This window comes from Nothoprocta perdicaria, unplaced genomic scaffold, assembly GCF_003342845.1.
Source record: "Nothoprocta perdicaria isolate Ctin4 unplaced genomic scaffold, notPer1 scaffold_82, whole genome shotgun sequence".
NCBI classification, from domain to species: Eukaryota; Metazoa; Chordata; class Aves; order Tinamiformes; family Tinamidae; genus Nothoprocta; species Nothoprocta perdicaria.
In genome coordinates this window covers 1,053,868-1,077,598 of record NW_020456110.1, presented here as the reverse complement: position 1 = coordinate 1,077,598, position 23,731 = coordinate 1,053,868, and the positions used below count along the sequence as shown (strand labels likewise).

At 40.1% G+C, this 23,731-nt stretch overlaps 1 protein-coding gene and 1 long non-coding RNA gene across 5 annotated transcripts; one reads left to right on the top strand and one right to left on the bottom strand.

Moving 5' to 3' along the window:
- Nucleotides 1-3,961: 3,961 nt before the first annotated feature.
- On the bottom strand, nucleotides 3,962-17,787 carry LOC112958212. Of its 4 annotated transcripts, XR_003251386.1 has the most exons (5): nucleotides 17,705-17,787; nucleotides 16,178-16,286; nucleotides 15,980-16,096; nucleotides 14,607-14,728; nucleotides 3,962-4,691 (listed from the first exon to the last, which is right to left on the bottom strand). It is a non-coding gene; the product is annotated as an uncharacterized LOC112958212 (long non-coding RNA). The 4 variants fall into 4 exon arrangements; XR_003251387.1 differs by lacking the exon at nucleotides 14,607-14,728; XR_003251384.1 differs by lacking the exon at nucleotides 3,962-4,691 and having other exon boundaries at nucleotides 13,874-14,728.
- A 392-nt stretch (nucleotides 17,788-18,179) lies between these two features.
- On the top strand, nucleotides 18,180-22,915 carry RFK (riboflavin kinase). Its single transcript, XM_026052015.1, has 4 exons — nucleotides 18,180-18,262; nucleotides 19,353-19,504; nucleotides 20,545-20,647; nucleotides 21,070-22,915. The coding sequence occupies exons 1-4, from the start codon at nucleotides 18,181-18,183 to the stop codon at nucleotides 21,198-21,200; spliced, it is 468 nt and encodes a 155-aa protein (XP_025907800.1). The 5' UTR covers nucleotide 18,180; the 3' UTR covers nucleotides 21,201-22,915.
- Nucleotides 22,916-23,731: the final 816 nt, after the last annotated feature.

Here is a 23,731-nt window from a genome sequence, read left to right as displayed (position 1 = left end):
GAAGAATGTCAGGCAGATTCCCTCTTCAAACATCACATTTAAAATACTATACCGAAGAGGTTTTCTTAATGCTGTTCAGAATGCAATGTTTTAAGCCCATGTTCTAAACTCTTCAGTGAGCTAAAGGACCAACAGCACCACCAGCAATAGCTTCTTCTGAAAATAACAGATCTCTGCCCTAATAAAGATCAACTCCAGCACATGGGTTTAAATCTCTTCTACAAGAAGTCTTGTACAAGAATGTAATGACCTTTTCAAGAATCTACAGTTTAAGTATTATATGATTTTTGTTTGCTTTGCCATTCACTTCAGATGAGTTAAATTTGATCTTCAGGTCAACTGTGCATCAAAATACAGTTCAAAAATACAAACTGTACTTGTTTGAGGAGCAGACACTACTGGAAAGTAAGTTCCATCGCTATATACATTGCATTGTTTATTGCAATACATATTGCTATAAACATTGCATTGTTTAATTTTCATTGCCGCACAGAAACTTTCTACAGCAGCAAACTGGAGCGAAAGGGAAAGCCACCTCTCTCTGATTTCTTCTGTCTTGTACAATAATGTACAATAGTATGTACAGAGAGACAACATTAAAAATATTTTGTTAGCATTTACACAAGAGTGTTCACCGTGATTTACAAAGTTCTTGCTTGGCGATGCAAACACCTCTCTGAGGTGAGCCAGACTTCTGAGCAGCAGCCAGGTGTGAGTTTGTTTTGCTAAGTTTCCCTTCTCGCTTCACAGCCCTCGTAGGTACGAGAACCCTTCCTGTTACAAGAGGCAGTTTCCCATGGCAGAGTGTAAATTTCTGGAATGTGAGTATTTGTGAGTAAGTATTTCCCAGTGCCTGCCACTGAAGTTCATAGGAGAATAGGCCTTTGCAAAAGGACTTTTCTAATATATACATATATATGTGTGTGTATATAAATATATATATATACATATATTCTTAAGCAATTTTTGGCTTTTTGAACCTCAGGAAAGAAGAACTGCACATGGTTTGACTCCTAGAGCCCCAGGCAATGCAGGTTCATAGGGAAGAGACAGTGCTGGTGATTGATGTCTACGACAGGTAGTCTAGCGAATCACAGAAGGGGAAAATAAAATCAGAATTTTCTATAGCATACACTCACTTCCAAAAACAACTCACCATCCTAAATGAGCTGATATCTGCACAGAAAATACTGCATTATTTTTTGTGCTTCACAAGACTTTTCAAGTTGAAGCAAATTCACCCAAACTCAAGATCAACACTTTCCTGTTACTGTTTCTGCCTCCTGAAGGCCCGTTGCTCTTGCCAGCTCTGAAGCTGCTCACCTCAAATTCCATTTAAAAAAAAAACAGTTTAAAATTGCAGGCTCCACCTTGGCAGCTCCCTGCTGCTGCCACTCCTTCCACAAAGAAGCCCACTCTTCAGAGCAGCACTCAAGGCAGGCAAAGTGCCAGAGCACAACCGAGCCTCTGGGCAGGCTGCTGAACCCTCTGTCCAACCTGGGTCACAAAAAAACTATTTACAACCTCCTCAACAGCCTTGCTATTAAGAAAAAGGCAGTTTTGTCAGGGTGTTCCCTGCTCCAGCCAGTTTAAAAGGTGGGTGGAGGGGAGGAAACACTCCACCCAGTAGGGTGACACCTCAGGAGCACTGGAGGAGTCCTCTCCCTATCTCCAAGGCGGGTGCGGTGGTGGCCACCAACCTCCTGTGAGCTCCCTGCAGCCCGTATGAGCTGCCGGACACTGACTGCTGCGTCTGACCATGGAAAAGTGGAGGGAAGGAAAGTGGGGGAGGAAAGGAAGGAAAGAGGGGCAAAGGAGGAAGGAAAGACAGGGAAAGAAAAAGGAAGGAAAGTAAGAAGGTGAGAAAGAAAGAAGAAAATAATGAGGAAAAGGGAAATAATGAGCAAAGGAAAAAGGAAAGAAGGAAGAAAGGAAAGTGGAAATAATGAGGAAAGAAAAAAGGAAAGGAAGAAATGAAAAAGGAAAGACAAAGGAAAGGAAAAGAAGGGGAAAGAGAGAAGGAAAGGATGAGGAAAAGAAAGAAAGAAAGAAAGAAAGAAAGAAAGAAAGAAAGAAAGAAAGAAAGAAAGAAAGAAAGAAAGAAAGAAAGAAAGAAAGAAAGAAAGAAANAAAGAAAGAAAGAAAGAAAGAAAGAAAGAAAGAAAGAAAGAAAGAAAGAAAGAAAGAAAGAAAGAAAGAAAGAAAGAAAGAAAGAAAGAAAGAAAGAAGAGGAAAGAAAAAAAAGAKAAGAAAAAGGGAAGTAAAAAGGATGGAGGGGAGGAAGAAGGAAAGAAGCAAAAGGAAGCGCGGGGAAGAAGGGCTATGGGCGGACGGGAAGGGAGGGAAGCAGCAAGACGAGGCACCTCGTTCTCCCTCCCTCGGTCCCTCGGTGCCCAGGCACCTGCCTGGCGGCGCCCGCGCCGCTCCGGGGGGCGCCAAGTCGCCCCGGGACCGGCGGCTCCCGCTCCCGCCGCAGCTCCCACCTGCACCGCGCGGCCCGGCCTGGCCAGGTTCAGCCGGCCCGGTTCCGTTCAGCCGGCCCGGTTCGGTCCGGCTCGGCTCGGCTCGGCTCGGCTCGCTCCGCGGCGGGGACGCTCCGCAGGCCGGCCCCGGGCTGCGGCCCCCGCTCCGCTCCGCCCCGCGGCCCGCCCGCCCCGCGCTCCTCCACCCATGGGCTCCTCCGCGCCGCGCCTTGACCCCCTTCTCTCTCTTTTCCTCTTTTCACTATGTCGGTAACACTGCTAGAGATGGGGCAGGCATCATTGCTCCCACGGGGTGGAGGGGCAAGTCCCCCACTTGTGGCACATGGGATGTTAAAAATATGTTAATATACTAAGTATTACACAATATTAAAATGTGCAATATTTTCTCTGTAAACCAGTAGTGATTGGTAAGCGAAGTTCTCAATGAAAGTGAAAAACTGCTTTTCTTGAAGATGAAGATTTCCTACCGGCTTCCTCAGTAGAGAGCACGGATTTGTGGCACTGCTAGCACACCTGGTAACTCCTGGGTCCCCTGGGTCCTGCACATGAACAAGAGCGCTGAGAGGAGTCAAAGACAGGGTAAATTTATATGTTTTTTCTTTTGCTAAAATGCCAGCAGGAGAGTCCCAGCGTTGCAATGTGGTGAGTAGTGTTATGGGGGGCTGAGTTCCCCTCATGTGTTAGGCGGGACCCAGTGAGTGCTCTGGGGGCCGCCCGTGTCCCTGACTTGCTGTCCCTGACTTGCTGCTGTGGGGCCCAACACAGTRCCCGAGGTGATACCAAGAGCTGTGCCAAACGTGCGGCCCCTCCGGTCATGTATCCATGTATCCATATATCATATCATATATGTATCCATATATCATATATCCATATATATCATATATCCACAGACACATGTGGATGCAGGTGGATGATACATGGACACCCCTAAGGGTTATCCCGGGGTCTGCATGCACGTTTACAAACATAAACCATCAAACATTCATAAAATTTACAAAAACAACCAACCAACCACCACTCTCCTCCCAATACTCGAAAGGTACCAAAACTTTTACAAATGCTCTCCAAAATTTTAGATGGTTAACACTTAGATAGGTAATGTAGGTAAAGATCAGGTTCAGTCCACTATGAACCTATCTAAAACAAGAAAAAGTAGTGAAGAAGTGATATTCCTCCATAAAATGATTATAGCAGGTAAGATGGAAAAGAACCAGTCAAATTTGGCTAAAAATGCATCTTAGCTTTTACAAACATGATGGTTGTTTGCATTCAATTCAAAACTCAGTTTAATTCAAATAAATGCATCCTTTAAGATGGGATATATTTTACGGAATAAAGATACTATCAGATCAGTAGCACTGGAATGTTCTTCTCCCTCTCACAATGAGGATGACGTTAGACAGGACATAGGCTGAGGGAATTAATTGTTAGGTCCGTTCTTCGAATCGGTAGAGAAGGACAAAACCACCATCGAGAGAGTCTCTCAGAGTCGTGGTTTATTTGGAAATAAGGTAAAGATAATAATACCAGCTAGCTGGGGTCCGGGCTCATCCCACGCAGGGGTTCCGCCAACGGACCCCGTAGCATTCCAGCGCGAGCTTTTTATGCTAATTTTCATTGTTCTTATCTTCATGCTCCCATTCCTACTGACAGGGCAGATAGCACTATCTTATGCTAATACAAGTGGTTTCTCGCAWTGTCACGTTTCCACGAACTCAGTTACATCTTACATCTTGCAATGTCATGCTTTCATAAGCTCCAAGCATCCTGTTTAACCCTTCATAATGAGCAGCAGAATAAGACATTCTGCAGGCATTCCAGGGCTTTATTTAATGATTAAAAAAAATCATAAAAAGCTTTAACTATTAAGTCATTACTGAAAACAATTACATTGTGCATAAGGCTGAAGTATAATGTACGTTGTCCTCCGGTTTTTGATCAGGTAGAAGGTGGAGTTTCTCAGATTAACATGACTAGACTTGAATGGTTGGGCTTGCAAAATCTCATCATTTGTTTATCACAGCTTCACGGTTTCATGCATAGTTTTAGTTACGGTTTCATGATAACTCTTCCTGAAAGAAATGGACAAAGGGGGTTCGCCCAGTTGCTCTCAAACTTCTAATCTTGAGGCGGGAATATGCTGAGGGTAGAGTGCCCAGGTGCTCCTTGCTGTGTGGTAGAGGAGCGGGAGACGCAAATTTGTGACATCTGTGAAACAAAATTAAGCAAAAAAGAGAGAGACCAAAAAAAGAGAGAATTCATTCAAGATTTGGAAATATTGTTCAGGAAATAAAATGAAATAATGGAAAATGAGGAATTTAGAGAAAAATATAGACCAAAATGGACAAGAAGCAAAGTCACTAACATCAGAAATGTATAATACCTCATTGATTTTGTTGTAAGTCTTGATCAGGTAGCATGAAATCAGATTTTACATGAATATTTAACAGGCATGGTAAGACCAGCAATCCAGCATACAAACAACATAATTAAGCTAAATTTCAGGAACATGGCCAGTTTCCTGMGCATGGCTGAGCATATGTAGATATGGTTGAGAGTATTTCAGGACAATTTCAGAGTATTTCTATTGTCCTGAAATATATATATTTCGTTAAATATATTTCTACTGGGGTGACACTTGTCTCACAGGTAAACTTGCTCTAAATTGATATTACTACCTCATTTGTCATCTGATAGGTGCCTCCACATTCTGATGCTGTTTCTTGGGAAAAAATAGAATTTTTTATATATATATATTTATTTATATTATATATAAAATAGAATTATATAACATTTTAAAATGTTAAAATGTTAAAAATTTTCTATCAGAAGTTTGAGGTACAAACAATTTTTAAGTCTACTGTTAACCATTGATTCTCCTATCCATTCAATTGTACCAATTTTAAGAAATACAAAATTCCTTTTCCTAAGAAGCCAGACATTAGCCTACCATTTCATAATCTTAATAGCGTTTCTGCTGACTCTTTAAGATTATCACTATCATRAATTTATGTGTCTGATCAATTTAACTCCACAGGAATCAGAGGAGGGGTATCTACCTGAACTGCTGGCATGACATTGAAATAAAACAGTCTGAAGAAAGTGATCATGCCCCTAAAAATCATCCCATCTGTAAGACAGAAYGAATAAACCTGTAGTCCACCCTGACAAGAAAATACACCTCAAGTGCATTGTAGCGTGTTACCTTTCAGAACAAAAAGTTTTATGAAATGGATGAGTGCTCAACTGCAGGAACAAACAGAACTCACAGCTCACAGTTAATAAGGGAAAGTCAAATTTTCCTTTTCAGAGCATTTGCAGTACACGTTTGAACTAGTCTTTATTTTAACTCATTGTGCATTTACACAAGTTGACATGCTTCAAGGCCACCCTAGGACAACCTGCTTTCAAGACCCTAGTTGGCAGTGAGTCGTAATTACAGAACTGAAAATAGAAATGGAGTGGATTGCAGCCTTGAGTTACCCAAATTAACTGTAAAGCAGAAAAATGGATGAATTAGGGGTCTCCCACTGTGGCCTTTGGATTATTTTTTGTTACTCTTATTCAGTTAAAAGGCCTGGATTGCTGATTGCCTTCAAGAGGTTAGAAGTCTGCCCGGGAAACCAAAGGTTCCATCTCGCCCTGCCTTCTCCAGACGGAGCAATGAGAGAAGCCTGTGCTTTAACCACAGGAAACCTAAACCATAAGGTGCACCAGTCAAGATCCTCCTGGGACACTGAGCTGGGACACTAACAAAACTTAATTCAACCTATCAAAATTCCCCAAGTTTCAATTACTCAAAGTACTAGTTGTTCTAAAAAGTACCCTCTCCCAAAGTAAAAATAAACAACAGTAATTTGCGTGTTTGTGTGTATAAATACACACACATTTATATACATATATATTCACAGGGAGTTCTGAATTACCTTCTATTTTGTCTTTCTTTCTTTCCTACCTCTTGAAGGATTTCAGGAATTGCATAGCCCTGTCTCATGAGTCTTTAATGTGATCTGACTTAAGGCTACAGACACAGAGCAGACTTTGCATCTATAATGCCCTGCTCAAGCCTTTCCTTTGATTTTCTGTCAGCCTTTGACTTTTCCAGGACTCTGAACTGGAGTCTCATTTCACCTCCCCTCCAACTGAAAGGTGGTCTATTGTTCAATAGCCACAGCAGTGAAGAATGATTTCACAATACAATGCTTCATTGCTTATTGTGTTCTGACTTTGCTAGATACACATGTATTTCCCTTTGATGTATAAACTCATGTGATCCTTTAATCATATTGTGGCAGCATCTTTTATTTAATTCTAAGATTTTTACAATGACCATATTTTACCAACAGTAATTGCATAAACTGGTAGCTTGGTTCCAAGTTGCCTATTTGCATTTTGCAGATGCTGCAGCTTTCTGGGTTATTGGGATGTCATATCTAGCTAGAAGGATCTCATGCTATATTCTCCAATACTTTTACTCTTAGAAATAAAGATAATGCAGTATCAACACTTCTTTTTCAGCATATCCATACCACTAATACCAGTTATGAATCATCCATCTATACACATTCTTTGCCTGTGTATAGTATTGGACTTTCGTCTCTACTTTGCTCCTTCTTAAGCAAACTTTCAGCACCTACTCAGGATTTCACCTTAACACCTTCTTTATGATGTTCTCTCATACTTCTGTGAAATTGGGAAAACTATTTTTTTTTCATTCTATTATCCTTTCTCTTCTTCTTTGTGTTTGTGTATGTATCTTAAAGCAAGGTTGCTCTGTTAACGGGGACAAAAAATGAACATTTTTGTGGAGTCTCCTCTGGAGATCTTCCMAACCCGCCTGGATGCCACCCTGTGCCCCGTGCTCTGAGTGTCCCTGCTGGAGCAGGGGGTTGGACTAGATGATCTCTAGGGATCCCTTCCAACCGCAACCATTATGCATTTCTGTGATCCTGTGATTTTTCAGAGGTCTTCTATTCCTTATCAACATTTGTTCAACTGGAAACAGGACATTCACCTGCCTCTCCAGGCCACCCTGTTCACTAGTTTCTTAAAAGTACACCGTATGTGGAAACGCTAGAAATAGGAATTTTTAGGCACTCCTGTGGGAGTTTGTTCTACTGCATCAACTGAATAACATATTTTGACTGGTATTCTCCAGCTGGACAAGGTACTCCATTCCCTAAGGACATCATAAGCTTTCTATTTCATTGGTTGKATTTGTATGTGTAATACATGTGAACTGGTTCTAAGAGTTGTTCCCCAGTGTGTGATCTGATTGTTACCTATTTGTAACAGTTGGACATCACCCCATAAATCTAAAAGACTTATTTACAGTGAGTCTGGATATACCTCTTTTTTTTTTTTTTTTTTTTTTTCGAACTGCAGGCTTTTTTATCTGTTATCTCAGAAAGTAGTATATTTACTGTATTTGCCAAAAAGACAGAAAAGGACAGAAAGTGCTTTGATCTGTATTTCATTCTACATTTTATATGGTCTTTTAACTGTTTTTTTTCTAACTTCACCAGATTGAATTTTTAAGACTTAAGTCTCAAATCTGTCTCATTTCTTTACATTCCCAGAAGTTTGTGGTTTGGTAATGTACTCCATTATTGTTCTGCTCCAGGGTTAAAATGGGGTCCTAATTATAGGCTGGTCTATTTATATTTGGCAACTCACCACTTTTTTGTTATTTTAAGTATAAATTTGGATACTCTGAAGACATTTTTTTCAGGTTCAAGTGTCTTAGCTCTGTCCAAGGAAGATGCTGAACAAGATCATCCTGAAGACTTTATTACTATTACACAATGCAAGTCACTTGTTAAGGACTTGAAAAGCGTCTTCATAGGTGACTGATGCCTCTTAACAGTTTCCTTCTTTATAGGTCAAGAGTACTTAGCACATTTCTTTCTGTGCAATCTGATCATAATGTGTATCATTACCTAAATATCAATTATGAGTAAACCTCAATAGCCAGAAATACAAGAAAAAAATCCTATCACCTCACATTACTTGCCAGCAGCTTCATTGACCCTTCATAAGATTAAAAAAAAAACCCTACTTGATCTCTTAAAATAGGTTTTCCTGCTCATCTGTGATACTTACCTGTTTTTTGTGCTTTCTTTGGGTTTTTTTTTTTTTTTTTTTTTTTTTTTTTTTTTTTTTTAATTTTTATTCTGTAGTGTTGGTATATGGTGCTATTTTGAGGCAGAGAGAATAAGAAGAATTTACCCTTTGGTGAGTTAGAGTAAGATGTCTAAGAAAGTGTTTCATTTCTTGCTCTCAGAGCTCTCAATATCACACTTTTAGAGGCCCGTGATCACATTTGTTCTTAAGAGATTCTTAGCCCTCMAAACCCTTTTTTTTTCCCTATCGAAAGTTGAGAGAGACCTTGACACTGCTGGCAATCTCTTGAAAAACAAGACAGTCCTGYACAGGAAAGATCTCTGTAAACAAAAACTGCTCTGCAAGAAAAATTCAGTGGCTTGCTCTATAGTGAAAAATATTTTAAATAAATATTTTTATGTGTTTTAAGCTCCCATATTGCTGGCATGTGCCAAAGAGTGATSTATGTTTCTGCTGGGAAGTGGGGTTGTTGTCATCCTGAAAAAAAAAAAAAAAAACCTCTCTCTCAAGACTTACCTAGGAAGATCTGAATTGCATCTGGGCATCTGGAAGAGAAATCCTGTCCTTCACAAAAGCTTCCTGGTTGATGTACTTTAATTTAAACCATTAGACATTCTGTTTAGTGTTAAAATTGTTACATCTGTCATTGTGGCAGCAGTCTGTACCTCAGGACAGTACAGTGTTCACAAGAAAAAGGTTCAAATGGGATTAGCTATGAACACACTCAGATTTAGTTACTCAGAAAATACCCAGGAGTCAGAGACTGTTTTCTTCTCCATGTTGTCTCGAGTAAGGGAGGTTTGTTTCAAATCACTTAACTTGTTCTAGTGTTGACTGAGAATTGATCAAAAATCCTTCATGATAGTTAAAATAACCCTGGACAGGTGAGGTGACTGTAAATGTCTGATACAGATATATTTGAAGAAGTACTTGTGAAGAAGGTAGTAAATTACTTTTATCTAATCGAACAGTGTTCTAAGGGCTGCAGTGGAAAGAGCCTTCAATTCTGTATTGACATTCACTCCTTTTTGTTTAAACATAGCATTGAAATTCATTTAAAAACTAGTCAACCGACATAAACAATTTGATACCAACTTGGCAGCAATTTTGAGTGCTCAGGTGAACAATTGTCTTTTGTTAGCCTTTCGCCTCTTAGTTCACTAATGCATGTCCTTGGCACAAGTCTATGAGAAAGCTAAAAGAGAAGTGGCTAGAGCAGTTGATTAAATTCCTGCTCAGCAGGAAGTAATGTTATAGTGTGGGATGTTACAGTCCAAGTTGAACTCAGCTTTGTAAGAAGTATTGATCTACCTTGAACTTCTGTGTTCATCTCTGAAAAGTAAATAGGAGACACGAAACTTAGTAATACCACTCACATTGAGCAGAATTTGCACCATGGAGTGCTCTCACTGCCTTGGGTGAGGTTACAAACGACTCTGAAACCTTATATATGCAAAGTCTCAGCTCATTAATAAGCTCATTAATAAGCTTTGCATAATACCGAGGGGAAAGCAGATAGCGTGGTACTGACAAGCCTATGTACATGGCACAAGTCCATTGATGCTGGGTTTTACTTATTTATTAATCTGACATTATTGAGGATTAAAAGTATGAGGTGGGTTTTGAGGAGTGACATGGAGAGCGAGCTGCCATGGACAGGGCAATGCAACCAAGGACGGGCTAGCCAAAGCAGAGGTGGCCTGACTGTGGCAAGTGGCTATTTCACAGCTACATGCCTAAGATTTTTCTTAGGCAAGAGTGTATTGAACCTTTGAATCATTTGGTGTGTATTTCCTGCAAAGGGCAACCGATTCAGAAACATTAAATCTAGTGAACAGGTTTGCTATAGGCAGTATTACCTCCTAGCATGAAAACAAGTGTCTAATCAAAAGGGATCTTTTTGCAACTTCTATTCTGTGGCTTGGTTTCCCCTTAAAAGAAGAGGGGGAAAAGGCAGGTCTTTTTTTTTAATTTGGTATTCTCTAAAAGTAGTTCTAATGTTTCCTCTTCTATTATTTATCACTTATTATTTAATCCTAGAGACAGACAATGAATGTTAGAGTTGCTTATCTGATGTGAAAAGATACTAGTCTGAGTTGCTTATCTGATGTGAAAAGATATCGTCTGAAAACTAAACAGATTTAGTTTTTCTTTCTCTAGAAGAAGGAAGCGAAGGATTATTAAAAGTTCTTTAGAATACTATATCCTTTTTATTATAAATATTTTGCAATGCCTCAAAATATCTGTTCAGCTTTAGTATACACGTTCTCAGTATGAGGTTGCGCAAAACTCATAACAGCATTTATTAACCTCTGATTCATTTCAGTAGAAGAAGACAAACAAAATACACCTTTTTTAAACCTATCTGTCTGGAATTCCATTCATGATGGCCATGAAAAACAAAAAAGAACAGAGCTTCTGTGATTAGTTCGGTAAGTTAAAGTAGGCTTAACAGCCTGGCACTGAATAGCCTAGCACATATTGAGACTCCATGACTCAAAACTGTGTGGAATTACAGTAAGAATCTTTTTTGCTTTGTTCCGGGGAAGGAAGTTATTGTTATTTGTAACTCGCAGAACTGCGCCCCCTCAAACTGCGCCCTGCGCTCCCTCTGGAGCTGGAGAACAACCAGCCGCGCTTGGGGAGACGACGGTGCAAATGTCCGTGCTCCCGGATGGACTGAGGAGGAATGAAACCTACCGGACATGGTGCTTGAGCCAGAGGTCCTATTCTGCCCATTGGCAGCCCTGCATCTGCTGGCTCCCACGTCACCGAGTCCAGCTCTTTGGCATGCTCATCATTACTGAGTTTGKTCATTGATAAAATACCTTGTAAAGAGCCTGGTGAAAATCGGGGAAATTGGAAGGCAAGGAGGAAAAAAGCATCATGAAAGGTTCTGAAGTCCCATTCTCATAGGACTTCCGAAGGAGTTACGTGGAATGATGAATCTGCTTTAACACATCACTCCTAAGAACTGCAGTAGGGCTGCTTTGTTCTGTAACACCTTCTTTAGTGGTATGGTCGGTAACTGCTTATCACAGGATGCAAACCCTCCGTGCGTGATGGGTTGCAAAAAGATCAGGAAACACATGGATAGAATGACTGTTGTTCTTTGTTAGCAGCCCCTGACCGTAGGAACAACCTTTGTCCTTTCATATTTATGTGTTTCTAGTTAGACAGCACATGTTGCAGTTGTGCTCAGTGTTACATCAGTAGGAAATGATTTGGGAAGAACAGAGTGAAGAAAAATAACTTTTTTTCCTTTTTCTGTTTTTTTTTCTTATTGTTTCTACATATTGCTTCCTTGTCCACGGGTGGAGAAAAACCTTGGAGGAAATGTGCCTTGTTTGAGCTTTTGTTTAAATCCACATATGATTTTAAGAATGTGGTTTTACACTTCATCTGCTTTACTTCACTGCTCATGTTTATGCAATCATTATTGCTGCAGTGTGTGCTGTGTCATTGCTAGAAGGAAATCATTTTGGAAGAATCACTTGAGGCAAGACCATAATTTTTTACTCCCATCTTAGTTACAGGGTTTTATCCTCTGTTTTCTTCTTTCCCGTTCCCCTTGCCCAAATAAGAGAAATCAGTCTTGTATTAATTCTGTTTTCCTTTTTTTATATATTTTTTGCATGTGTGGCATTGGCTGGAGCATGGAGAACACTCTGCAGGTGGGAAGGGCACCTCTGGGCCAGGTGAAGGTGGAGGAGGGTGATGTGGTAGGAGCTGCGTCACCCCCTGTCAGCAGGACAGCCGGTCAGGCTGCCCAAGGGGCCCTGCAGTCGTGCACTCAAAAACTGGGATGTGGATCAAATGCCAAGACTGGAAATTATGGCCAGCACCTTCTGCCACTGTTAGGTGAATATTCCCCAAATTAGGAAAACATGTGGTTGCAGATAAATAGGGAGGGCTTCCCCGCAGGCAGCAAAGGTTAGGGCTTTACCTTCCAAAGGCTGCAATGCTGCTCGGGAAGGAGGCTGCTGACCTGTTTGGATGGCTGTGCTGCAAAACATGCAGGAATCGCCCCACGTGGTTGGGAAGCACTCCCCACATCAGCAGTGAGAGGTGTAGCACCATCTCCTGGCTGCTTCTGGCAATGAGAAAACCCAGACGGAATCCGTCCTGTTTGCTCAGTCATTGCTTAGAGTGCGAGTGGGCTGAAATGGCAGCCTTTTTTCCAACATGTTGCTCAAGACCTGTGCTAATCACAGCAAGGCACAGCCCAGGCGAGGTAGGAAGCGCTAGTAATGAACAAGCTAAAAAAGGAAAAAAAATGTTGTGGCCATTTTGTTCCCTTCTCCCTGCTGTGTGAGTCACCACCATGACCATGCTGATGTTCCCTTTCCAGTGCCACTGCATGAGCAAAGAACCTTTGCAGCYGGGAACTTAATGTGGCCTTTCTTCTACTTGCAGTAACAGTGGCACCCTCTGCAGGGCATTCCTGGATTTAAAAAAGGCATATTTACTATGGGGGCAATAAGGGCCCTGTGGTTTTGAGGATTCGTTCTGAGCATGACTTCCAAAAATGAGTCTAGTGGTCACTGATTTTTTTTTTAATTCCTTTAATCATTGTGCTAGTTCTTGTGGTGAAAACGGATGGCTTTGACAAGATGGCTTACTTTATAAATAATACTGCTTACTTAATTTATAAGGTGTTTYCAGACTTGTGGTATCACAAGCATCACACATCTGCTGTTTTTGTCTCTCTGCTCATTCCCATTTAAGCTTCCTCCCTTCTAACAGGTTGTTTGCCAGGAGACACTGCCCTGTTATTCCAGTCTTAACATCTTTGCCTTTCTTTCTTTGCAAATACAATTTGGAATTAAAAGCCAARAAGTTTATCAAAATTTAATCGTTTTGGTATTTATTTATTTCCAATTCATCAGAAATGATTAAGACTCACCAAAATTATTTCTGCTTTCGTTATATACAATGAGCTGAAAAATCCACTACTCATCCAGCTGTATTTGCCTGTGGCTCCTGTGACAGATCTGAGCTTCCTGCCKCCTCTAGCCCATTAGCCCTTCTTCCTCACGTGCCTTTTCTGTAGGAATACTAAGCAGAAATGCCCCCAAATTCCCTAATTCCCACTCATCCACAATGCACTGCAAGGCTCCTGACGACACGACAAATACCTCCCAACCTACTCCACCAAGACCCCTGTAGTCTTGCTCTTGTCTGGTTTGTTCTGGGATCCATATGGGCAGTCTGTGCCACTTGTTGCAAAATCTGAGTTATTTTGGGGCACAGCCTCTTGAACAAATGCAAAATTAATTCAGCCATGTTTAGGGGTAGAAGGTGGCCAGGATGTCAGGACATGTTAAACTTGTGCTACCAAGAAAGTAGGAAGATTGTGTCAAACCATTAATTAGGTTGTAATATATCTTTCCTTTTGTAGTTGATCGGAAATCTCAGTGTTCAAGGCTTTGAATTGCTTTTATAATGCCTACAGAAAAATGTGTGTTACACCATCACTTTAATTTGGGTCACTTGTGTCTGGAATAACCTGTGTGATGAACAACTTTGACATTCAAATTGGCAATGCCTGAGAGGGCTAGTTAGATCACAGAGTTATTATTTAACTGAGGCCCCTAGTCAGCCATTCTTGGGAGAAGGACAAATTGGGAAGGCTGCAAAATCTTTTTAAATGCTCTTTGGGAGGAAAGCCTAGGTGTAGACTTAAAATGCAGGGAATTGCAAGTGTTAACTATAAATTATCTACATAGTGCTATGTATGGAAAGCAGTTCAGCTAGTTGAAAGTTGTGCTGTTCCTATTTCTTGGAGCTAGTTGAAGATACAGGTTGGAAAAAGGCACTAGGGAGAACAGAAGTGATTCCAAAGCTGAGGAAAACTTCTGAACATGCTGCTATAAGCTTTATGACTTCAGTTAACCCTGCAATGTCTGAACTGCATGTGTAAGTCGTCAAGCAGCTATTGCTTCACACATATTATCCAGTATAATGAAAAGAGTAGAGGCCAGGGTTTTCTGAAATTACCATAAGCTTATCAACAATTCTGCAGTACGACAGCGTCCACAGCATTGTCATGTAGTACAGTCTTGTTAGTGATTACACCTTGAATCTACATATGGTTCTTCCAAATGGAACAACACTTCAGGCTATTAGAAAAAAACAGAGGGGGAAAAAGAAAAGAAGAAAAAAATGACCTCCTGTTTTGCTATTTCAGATCAAAACACAGGATAGCACTTTCAAAGCAAGTGAGAAAAATTAGCTCCTGTTTTTCTATTTCAGACCAGAATACTGAAAAACACCTTCAAAGCAGATGTGTTTATTAGGCAAGCTTCTGGGAAGACTGTTTTGTGTATGTCTTTGTACTCCTGATTTCATCACCATGTTGCAGCCTGCTAAGAGCAAGGAGTGCCAGAGTGTCCTTGGACTGAACTCCTGAATCAATGAGAGTTTTGTCATTTATTACAGAATTTTCCAAGGAGCTGGTTAAAGTACTACTAGTTTTATTACATGGCTCCCTTTTCTTTCAGCCACCTGTTGAATATTTCAACAGAGCCCAATATTACCAGACTTTCCAGCTTGACCAGGACAACTCTAAAATATCCTAGTAYATATGAGAGATTTCATTGCTACTTTTCCCTGCCTTTACATCCAGAAAGCAAGAWATCCCTGATCTCACCTTAAGCCATGCCTAGGAATGCCTTCATTTACAATGCAGCAGCAGGAGACAAAGGCTCTAGCCTGAAGCTGCAATGTGATACACGTCATAGGATGAATTACAAAACAACATGAACTCCATTACAGGAAATATCAGGCCACAATGTGTTGGGCAAGCTGACCCCTGGCCTGCATGGGTGACACGTTACCTGCTCTGGTTTTGGTTTCCTGGTTTTTGTGTATACTGGGGAAACRTTTTGAATTTTCACGGATTATAATGGCTGTATAAAATGCTGTATAAGCACAGGACAAAGATTCTTTTCTAGTTGTCTGAAATRGTGCCTGACTTTTCTAATTGCAGGTATGAATCCATTAATATATTAATCTGCTGTTCTCTCTATAATCTGCTTCTCTCTGCTATATCTCAGAGAGATGTTCACAGACATGTTCATAACTAAAATTGTATTACACTTTCTGAAGAAACATACCTAACAACTCTACTAAATTTCAAAACAGATAARTAAATTCTACCTATGCAAAATCTTCCATCTGAACTAAGAGCAATTAACCTGAACAACACCAGAACAAAAAACAAAACAAAAAGATGTCCTATACCAAGGATAGCCTAAGCTTTAAGAAGATCTCAGCAATTCAACACCAAGACTGAGAATAATGACAAATATTACAACTGCTTGACAGAGTGAGATACCASTCATTTATTAAACTGTTGTGAAGTAACTTACCAAATAGTTCTTAAATAAATCCTTCCTTGACTTAATGTTTCCCAAGGTCCTGCAGATACCAAAACAGAAGAGATCATATGCCACCTTGTGGATATCCCAAGAACATCAAAATGTGTTCTGAAAAGATTTATTCATTTTAAAAATTTAGAACAAGACACAAATAAACAACTACATAATATAAATCATAATATAACTCACCATGATGTGGAAATGTATCTGTTTAGTGTTTTTGTTGCTGCTCTTTAGCTGAAATAAGCGAAAAATGCCAGTGGAGAGCRGGTCTTACTCCCTGCAGGAATGTTCTGCCCTTAAGCAGAAAAGGAACAACTTYAGCATTTGGATTTAATGGCCAAGATAACTCTGTTAATAAGTATCACTTACTAGAAAACAACTTTTAACACTTTTCTCTATATAGGCTGTCAGCCCACAGAGCAGAACCTATAAAGCAAGGAAGTTTTCAGATCTTCTGATCGCCTCCTCTTCTTTTATACATATAACCACCATGGCATCCTGTGTAACTACAGTCACATAAACAATAATCCTGGAACTCAAAGTTACACAAAATGAAGTAACAAGGTGATGTTAGCATAAAAAAGGATAGTGCGCAACTAGGATTAGAAAAGGTAAAAAAAAAGAAGAAAAAAGGAAGAGGGTAAATCTGGAGTAGAAATTATGCTTTTTAATGATTTTAGCTATATACCATAAAATTATTTCTGCCATGGGCTCGCTGCCAAGAGCTGGCTGCAGCCAATGCTTTTTGCCATTACACATCAGTCAGGTTTTCACAAAACTAAAATAGATTAGGGGACACCTGCACTGCAGYTGCATCATAGCAAAAGTCATACGTACATGGGCTGCTTTCCCCACTGAAAGCTTAGCTAATCAAACTAGAAGGTAAYTCCTGAAGCATTTTTGTAACTCTTACATCAAAGTGGCGAAACTAACAACTCAGTTCTTAAGAAGAATAATCAGCAATGACTGGAAATGCAATTCAAGGACCTTGGCCATATTTCAAGATAAATGTTTACATATAAATAGCTTTTAACACACTACAGAGTCCCTAATAAGCCCCCTTACCTTACTRGCATATATATTCCTACATATACATACACTGTCGGCTGTGTACTGGAGACTTTATTGCACATAATACAGCTAGTATTAACGGCACACTTGAAGCTCSATTTGAAACTCATTTTATTTGAGTAGGATTAGGTCATACTCATTGATTGCTAATAAAAAATTGCTAATTAGCTGTGGTACTTGAAAAGCAACTGGAAAAGGGGAATAAAAGAAAGAAAATGCAGAATTAGCCCTTCATTTTCCTTTAAGTATACATGGAGAATGCAACATCAGTGTTTCCATCTGGATGCATTTTCCCAAAGGAAAAACTTGCGCAGCCATAATCAATGACATAAAGAGCGACTTTGAGTAGGACGGGAAATTACCGGGGATTAAAAATGACTTTTGTTTAGCAATGTTTTCTTCAGGGGTGCAGCATTAAAAATGCAAAACTCAGCATTAAATGTTAAAAAAGGAAAGCGACGTGTGGCAGCAGACACTCCGSACATTCAAGTCGCCATCGGCACCGCTAAAGGCTGTATTTTTGTTGCATGCAACTGCTGGGCAGGCCAGAGCTGGGCGCAAGCCTAACGGAGACCGTTAGCACGAGCCAAGGACGTCCCCGCGCGCCTAACGGATGGGGCTGGGCCTGGGCCTGTGCATCACCTGGGCGCGGGGAACTCACAGCCGTGTTGCTCGAGCCACCCAGCCCGGTGTGGGGATGTGCGTCACCGGGTCAAACGGCGGCGGCGGGAGGGGACGGGGGCCGGGCCGGGCCGGGCGCCCCGCTGCGCCGGGCGGAACCACCGACACGGCCCGCGCGCCGCCATGGCCGCCGCACCGCTCCTCGCTGCAGCGCGCCGCTGCGCATGCGCGCGGCCGCCCACCGCCCCGGAGCGCCGCGCAGGGCCGCCAGGGCGAGCTCATTGCTGCGGCTGGCGGGGGGGGGGAAGGGGGTGCTTGCCCGACAGTTCCATCAACGGGCGGCCGAGGCGCTCCGCGTGCGCCCCTCCGTTCCCAGCCGCTCGTGGTGGCGCCCGCGGCCGGGAAGCGGCGCTGCGGGGCCCGCGCGCGCCTCGTGCTCGGCGGCCGCGTGAGCGCGCGCTCCTAACGGCCCCAACGGCCGCCGCCCTCGTGCCGCCATGAAGCACTTGCCGTACTTCTGCCGCGGGGAGGTGGTGAAGGGCTTCGGCAGGGGCTCCAAGGAGCTGGGCATCCCCACAGGTGAGCGGCGGCTCCTCGGGGCCCGCCCTGGCCTCGGGTCCGCGGTGTGGGCGGCCGGGCTCGGGAGCTGCGGTGGGAGGCGAGCGGAGCAGCGCGGGCGCGGCCGGCAGCCCTCAGCGGCGGTGCTTAMTGCCACCGCTGGCGCCTTCTATAAATAGCTGTAACTCACTCGGGAGGCTTTATTTATTTATTTTTTAATAATGGTTATAGTTCCGCCCTCTCCTTTGTGTTACTTCCCCGTGTCTTGTTCAACGTTTTTCGCTTTTGGCTAAGTCTCCCGGTGACGATGGCGTGCGCGGTGCCGGGAAGCGTTCGCCCGCACTGCCCTGTGCTGCGAGGGGGAAGCTCGGGAATACYCGTGCCCGTAAAGAGGCCCTGCCCTGGGAAGGCACAGGATTAGCTGTGCAGAAGGAGAAGCGAAGGGCAAAGCTCAGGGATTTAGAAGCTGGACCTCACCTAGGAAAAACTCCCCGAASTCAGAGATGAATTCTACTTTAGATACATAGTTTTTCTTGAAAACAAGCAAGAAAGCCCACAAAGATATCCTTAAATTTAGGTACTCTGAAAGGCAATGTGTGTAAGCATTATCACTTGTATATCACAGTGTCACTTGTATCACAAGTGACAACAATCATGACTTCATTTATGTTTACATGGCTTAATAAATAATTATTTAAGTAGCACATACTTTTAAAGTGAGGCTCTAGTGCAGGAGAAACTTGATTCTCTCCTCCTTGGCTGTATTAAAGCAGTGGAAAACATAATAGTGATATGCATTCAGACTGGATAATTTACTTGAGTGTGTTGATTTTAACTATAGAATGTACCAYAAAAATGAACCATAGGACCTATAGAATGAACCATAAAAACAGTATTGTTAGCAGAGCTGTTAGCTCTAGTATTACCACAGGGATTACATTCTGTGATGCATTTCTGTAATTTATTGTTTCCCATACGGCACCTTATATCATTATGGTCATCATCAGTGTTCTGTTTGTAAATAGCCTGTAGGCAAATCTGAGCTTTTAAGTGTTTGGAAGTTCTGTGATGTCTTTAACTTACAAATGTACGCTTTTCGAAATTTTTGCAGCTAACTTTTCTGAGCAAGTAGTGGAAAGCTTTCCATCTGATATGTCTACTGGTATATACTATGGATGGGCCTGTGTTGGAAATGGAGATGTGCATAAAATGGTTTTGAGCATAGGATGGAATCCTTTCTATAAGAATATTAAGAAATCAGTGGTAAGAATTTTGCTTTGTGTGGTATTTTGATTGTACAATTAAGACAAATGTTTGCTTTGAGTAAGGTGAGCAAAGTTTGATTTCTAAATGACATCTAGAAAGRTTGCTTTTAGAAGTGTTTTTTGTGTCCATCTCATATGTTTGTATTCTGAAAAGCAGTCTCAGTAGGCAGAGAACATGCTGCTATAGATGAATAAAACATATTCTTCACTTTTCCCATCATTAAATAACTACTTTTCAAATAAAAGTTTAATTTTATTTGTAAAATGGTTGCTCATGGTGCTGATATCTACTAARCTTCTGTTTATTTAGCTGTACTGAATTTAGTGGTTCTGAAAGCATTAAAATGATTCATAATGTAACAGCCTTACATACTTTACAATGCCACCTGCATTTAAAAAAGGAGATACTGGGATATCTTAAGTTGTAATGCTTTTTCATTCTCTGAAATGATRGAATGCAAATACATGATGCTGTGACTTGGTATACAGAATCAGTATTCAAAAAATCCTGAGCTGTGAAAGTGGTGTTTTTCTTGCTTATCAGAATCTGGTGCTTTTGCTGAGTCTTGCAGAACTGTGTTTTAATTGTGGATATTAGGAAATCCTTTTGTTTGGGCATGAATGCTGTCTCTGATGACTTAGTTACGGAAACTCCTTAAACTAGTTATTTCAGTTAAAATCATTACAGTTATTTGAGCTCATCAACATGATCAGGGAAAAATATATATGTTTTGTTTGTAATTTGCTGCCCTGGATATCATACCTCTTCAATAGGTGGTGGTATTTTTCTTTTTTTTTTTTTTTTTTTTTGAGCTAGAACACTAAAGTGAATTTTTTTTTTCTTAAATTGCATGTGAAATATAATTCTCTGCTAACATAGATTAAGAAAAACGTAGTAATCTTGCATAATGCATGTGTCTTGTTTTTCTTGGTACGTGTTGGGGAGAATTTTAAGAAGAGGTATTAGTTGAACGCTCTTGCAGTGAGGGAGATGACCTAAAAATTCCTCATAATAAGTGCTATCTTGCTTCTCTTTAGGAGGCCCACATAATCCATACTTTCAAAGAAGACTTTTATGGAGAAATTCTTAGCATAGTCATTACAGGATATATTCGACCAGAAAAAAACTTTGATTCTTTAGGTCAGTATTACAGATATCCCTTAAACCAATGTCTTAATTGTATTACTCTTGAATATTGGAAGTTCTTTGTCACCACTGTCTGTCTGTCCATCACTAGCTGTTTTCTCTCTTAGCCATTGAAACAGAAGTSTTTTATTAACTAAAAGCTAATGTATAAATTGAATCAATTAACCCTAACCCTCCCCCCCCCCGCGAAAGAAAATTCGTTCTTATTTCAGTCTAAAAATTACCTCAGTATTTTGATGGAGWATTGTGATTATGAATAATTAAAGTAATTCCTTTACTTTGCAGAGATTTTTTTCCTTTCAAACTTTTTAGTAATTTTTTTGTGACTTTGTGATTGTTTTCTAGTGTTCTGTTATAGTCACTTGTGGTATGTGTTCAGAATTCAGCTTTTAAATATCCTCATTTCTCTTTTATAGAGGCACTTATTTCAGCTATTCAGGAAGACATTGAAGAAGCAAAAAGACAACTAGATTTACCAGATCAACTTAAACTCAAAGRAGACAACTTCTTTCATCTGCCAGAATGCAAAATAGTAAACAATCACTAAACGCAGCTCTTCCTCATAATTTTTTTTTTTGTGGAGCTCTTTTCTTTGCACTGTGTAATTGAGGTTGGAACTGAACACTATAAAAAGATACAAGATGATTCTAGCTTGCTTGCTTGTTCAGTTGATCATTAAACCAGTCACATGAAAACGCAGAGGGGCTGGTTTAGGTCTTGTAGATAAACTGTGAATCCTAAGGTTTTCAGTTACTTAATGATTTTAGCACATGCAGAACATGACCAAAGTTTATTGTGACCTCTTCTGCTCCCATGGTGTGGAAAGTTAAATACTTAAGTGACAAATGTCTGTTACTAACATACAAAATATTATTCTAAACTCTTTAGTCAGTTTCATTCTTGAATCTGAATTATAGCTAGTAGTTTAGAAAATTTTAATGCTGATTGAATCAAAAATTTACCTGTGGTGTAGTAAATCAATTGTTAYGCAACAATAACAAGTATAATTCGCTGTAGTTGTTATTTTTGATATACTATACAGCCATTGTGGTGGAAGCTAGCGTTTTAACTGAAATTATTTATTGTGAGTTTGTTTAAACTAGAGCTAATCACTGTTACTCATTGATTGAGTTACTGGAAAATCAGAGATCCACTTCTGTCTAGTTGATTGCATGTATGACAGTGTAGGAGCTGCTTACTTCTGAGGAAGTGCTTTACTAAGCAAATGACAGATTGAAAACTGATGCACTGTGAAGGTTCAGGCTAAGGTGATGCAGAACAGTAAACAAGACTTCTGCTCTTTGGGCCCTGAGGCACCAAAGGCAGGATTGCATATATCCTCATCTCATAGGTATATCTTATGAGAGTTGAGGATAACCTATGGGCTGTTCACCATACTGRCAATAAAATGACTGACTTCAACCTTGAAGTTGGAATGTAAAATGCAAGTGAATTGCTCATCTGTTGTAGTGATGTTAACAACAGTGGTTTCTATATAAGCACTGGTTAGAATAAAGAGCATTTTGACCTCTGCAGCTAAGGTTTACAGGTCTAACTCTACAAATTGCTGAGAGTTTTGTCCTGATAGTTGCCTGGATGTTTTCAACACACTTTTGTGTGTTTTGTTTTTCACTTCCTAGTAAGAGAATATTAGGAAGAGAATTAACTTAGCTGCTGTAAAAAGTGCTGTCTTAAAAAAAAAAAAAAAAAAAAAAAAAAAAAAAGTGGTTTAATGGACTTTTAATATATTGGAAACTCTATTCTAAAAGTCTGTATTATTATAAGGGGATAAAGGGACTTTTTCTTTTTACACCTTCCCAGTGAAAAGAGTGGGGATATTCTTGAGTTTGAAACTATGTCAGAATCTTATGTTTTTATATTTATGGAGTCATAGAAGCAGTAGTCAGCAAAATATGTTAAGAACATATTTAAGGAATAAAACTTGGTTTATCATAGCTAAACTGTCATACACTTTTTAAAAATTGTTCTTGCCAGTGATTTCATGTGTCTGTGGAAACCATGGTGCCTTAAGCTGGTATATGAATAATACTTTTCTTCAGCTGCTAATAAATGATGATATACAGAACTGATTTGGGTTTGGAGCCAAAGTGCGGACCACAGATAATGGTGACAAAAGGAAAACTTGAAAAACTGCTAGTTTGTTCACAAATCTCACCTGGAGTATGAATTATGACTAGAGTGAAGTAACCTACTTTTAAGTTTGTCTTCAAGTTACAGAAAATGTATTTACATTCATTTGGCTATGTACCTATCCATGCATGCTATTTAAAAATGTATATCAGTTATTTAAATTCAGTACATAATTCCTAGCACATTGTAAACTTTATGAAGGCTTATATTTTTGTATTATGTCCAGATAACTATTTATTTCAATTAATGTTGCTGCACTGTACCATGAATAAATGAAATGTAACTGAGAGTTATAATTTTACTCATTGTAAGTTTGCTGATTGATTATATGTGATACAAATTCTGTTTGCATATTCCTTAGGGTATTTTGAAAGATTCTATGGGTATTTCTTTCATTATTGTGCTTAACATTCTTCCTGAGGCTGAAAGAAACTTGTTTTTTGTACTTATAAACACAATATTTGAATCACAGAGAAGATAACTGTAGATATGTGTAGTGCCTTGCATATGAAGAAGTACAAATAGCAAGTGAGGTATAAAGAGGTTTCATATCTTGTTTTGACTGAATTAGCTTCTAAAATGCTGACGTCTGAGAAATGTAAGTATCTCATAATTTCACATTAAAAAGAAATAAAATATGGACTCTTTTTCTGAATTGAAGTGAGCCTGAGAAAGTCAGTATAAGACTTTTTTCTTTTTTTTTTTCTAAATGCATGTAGTCAAAACCAGTCTTATTTGAGTAGCTGTGGAACTAACCTACCTGAGGTCCTAGTAGCCTGAGAAAGATGTGCTTAGCAGATGTTAAAAATGCAACCTATCTTCATGTATAGAAAAAAATATAAGTCCTAATCTACTCAGAAAGTCTTGCTTCTTATATAGGTTGKTTCAAAATTGAGATGTGAGCCTTGCTAGGAACAGACATGCAGC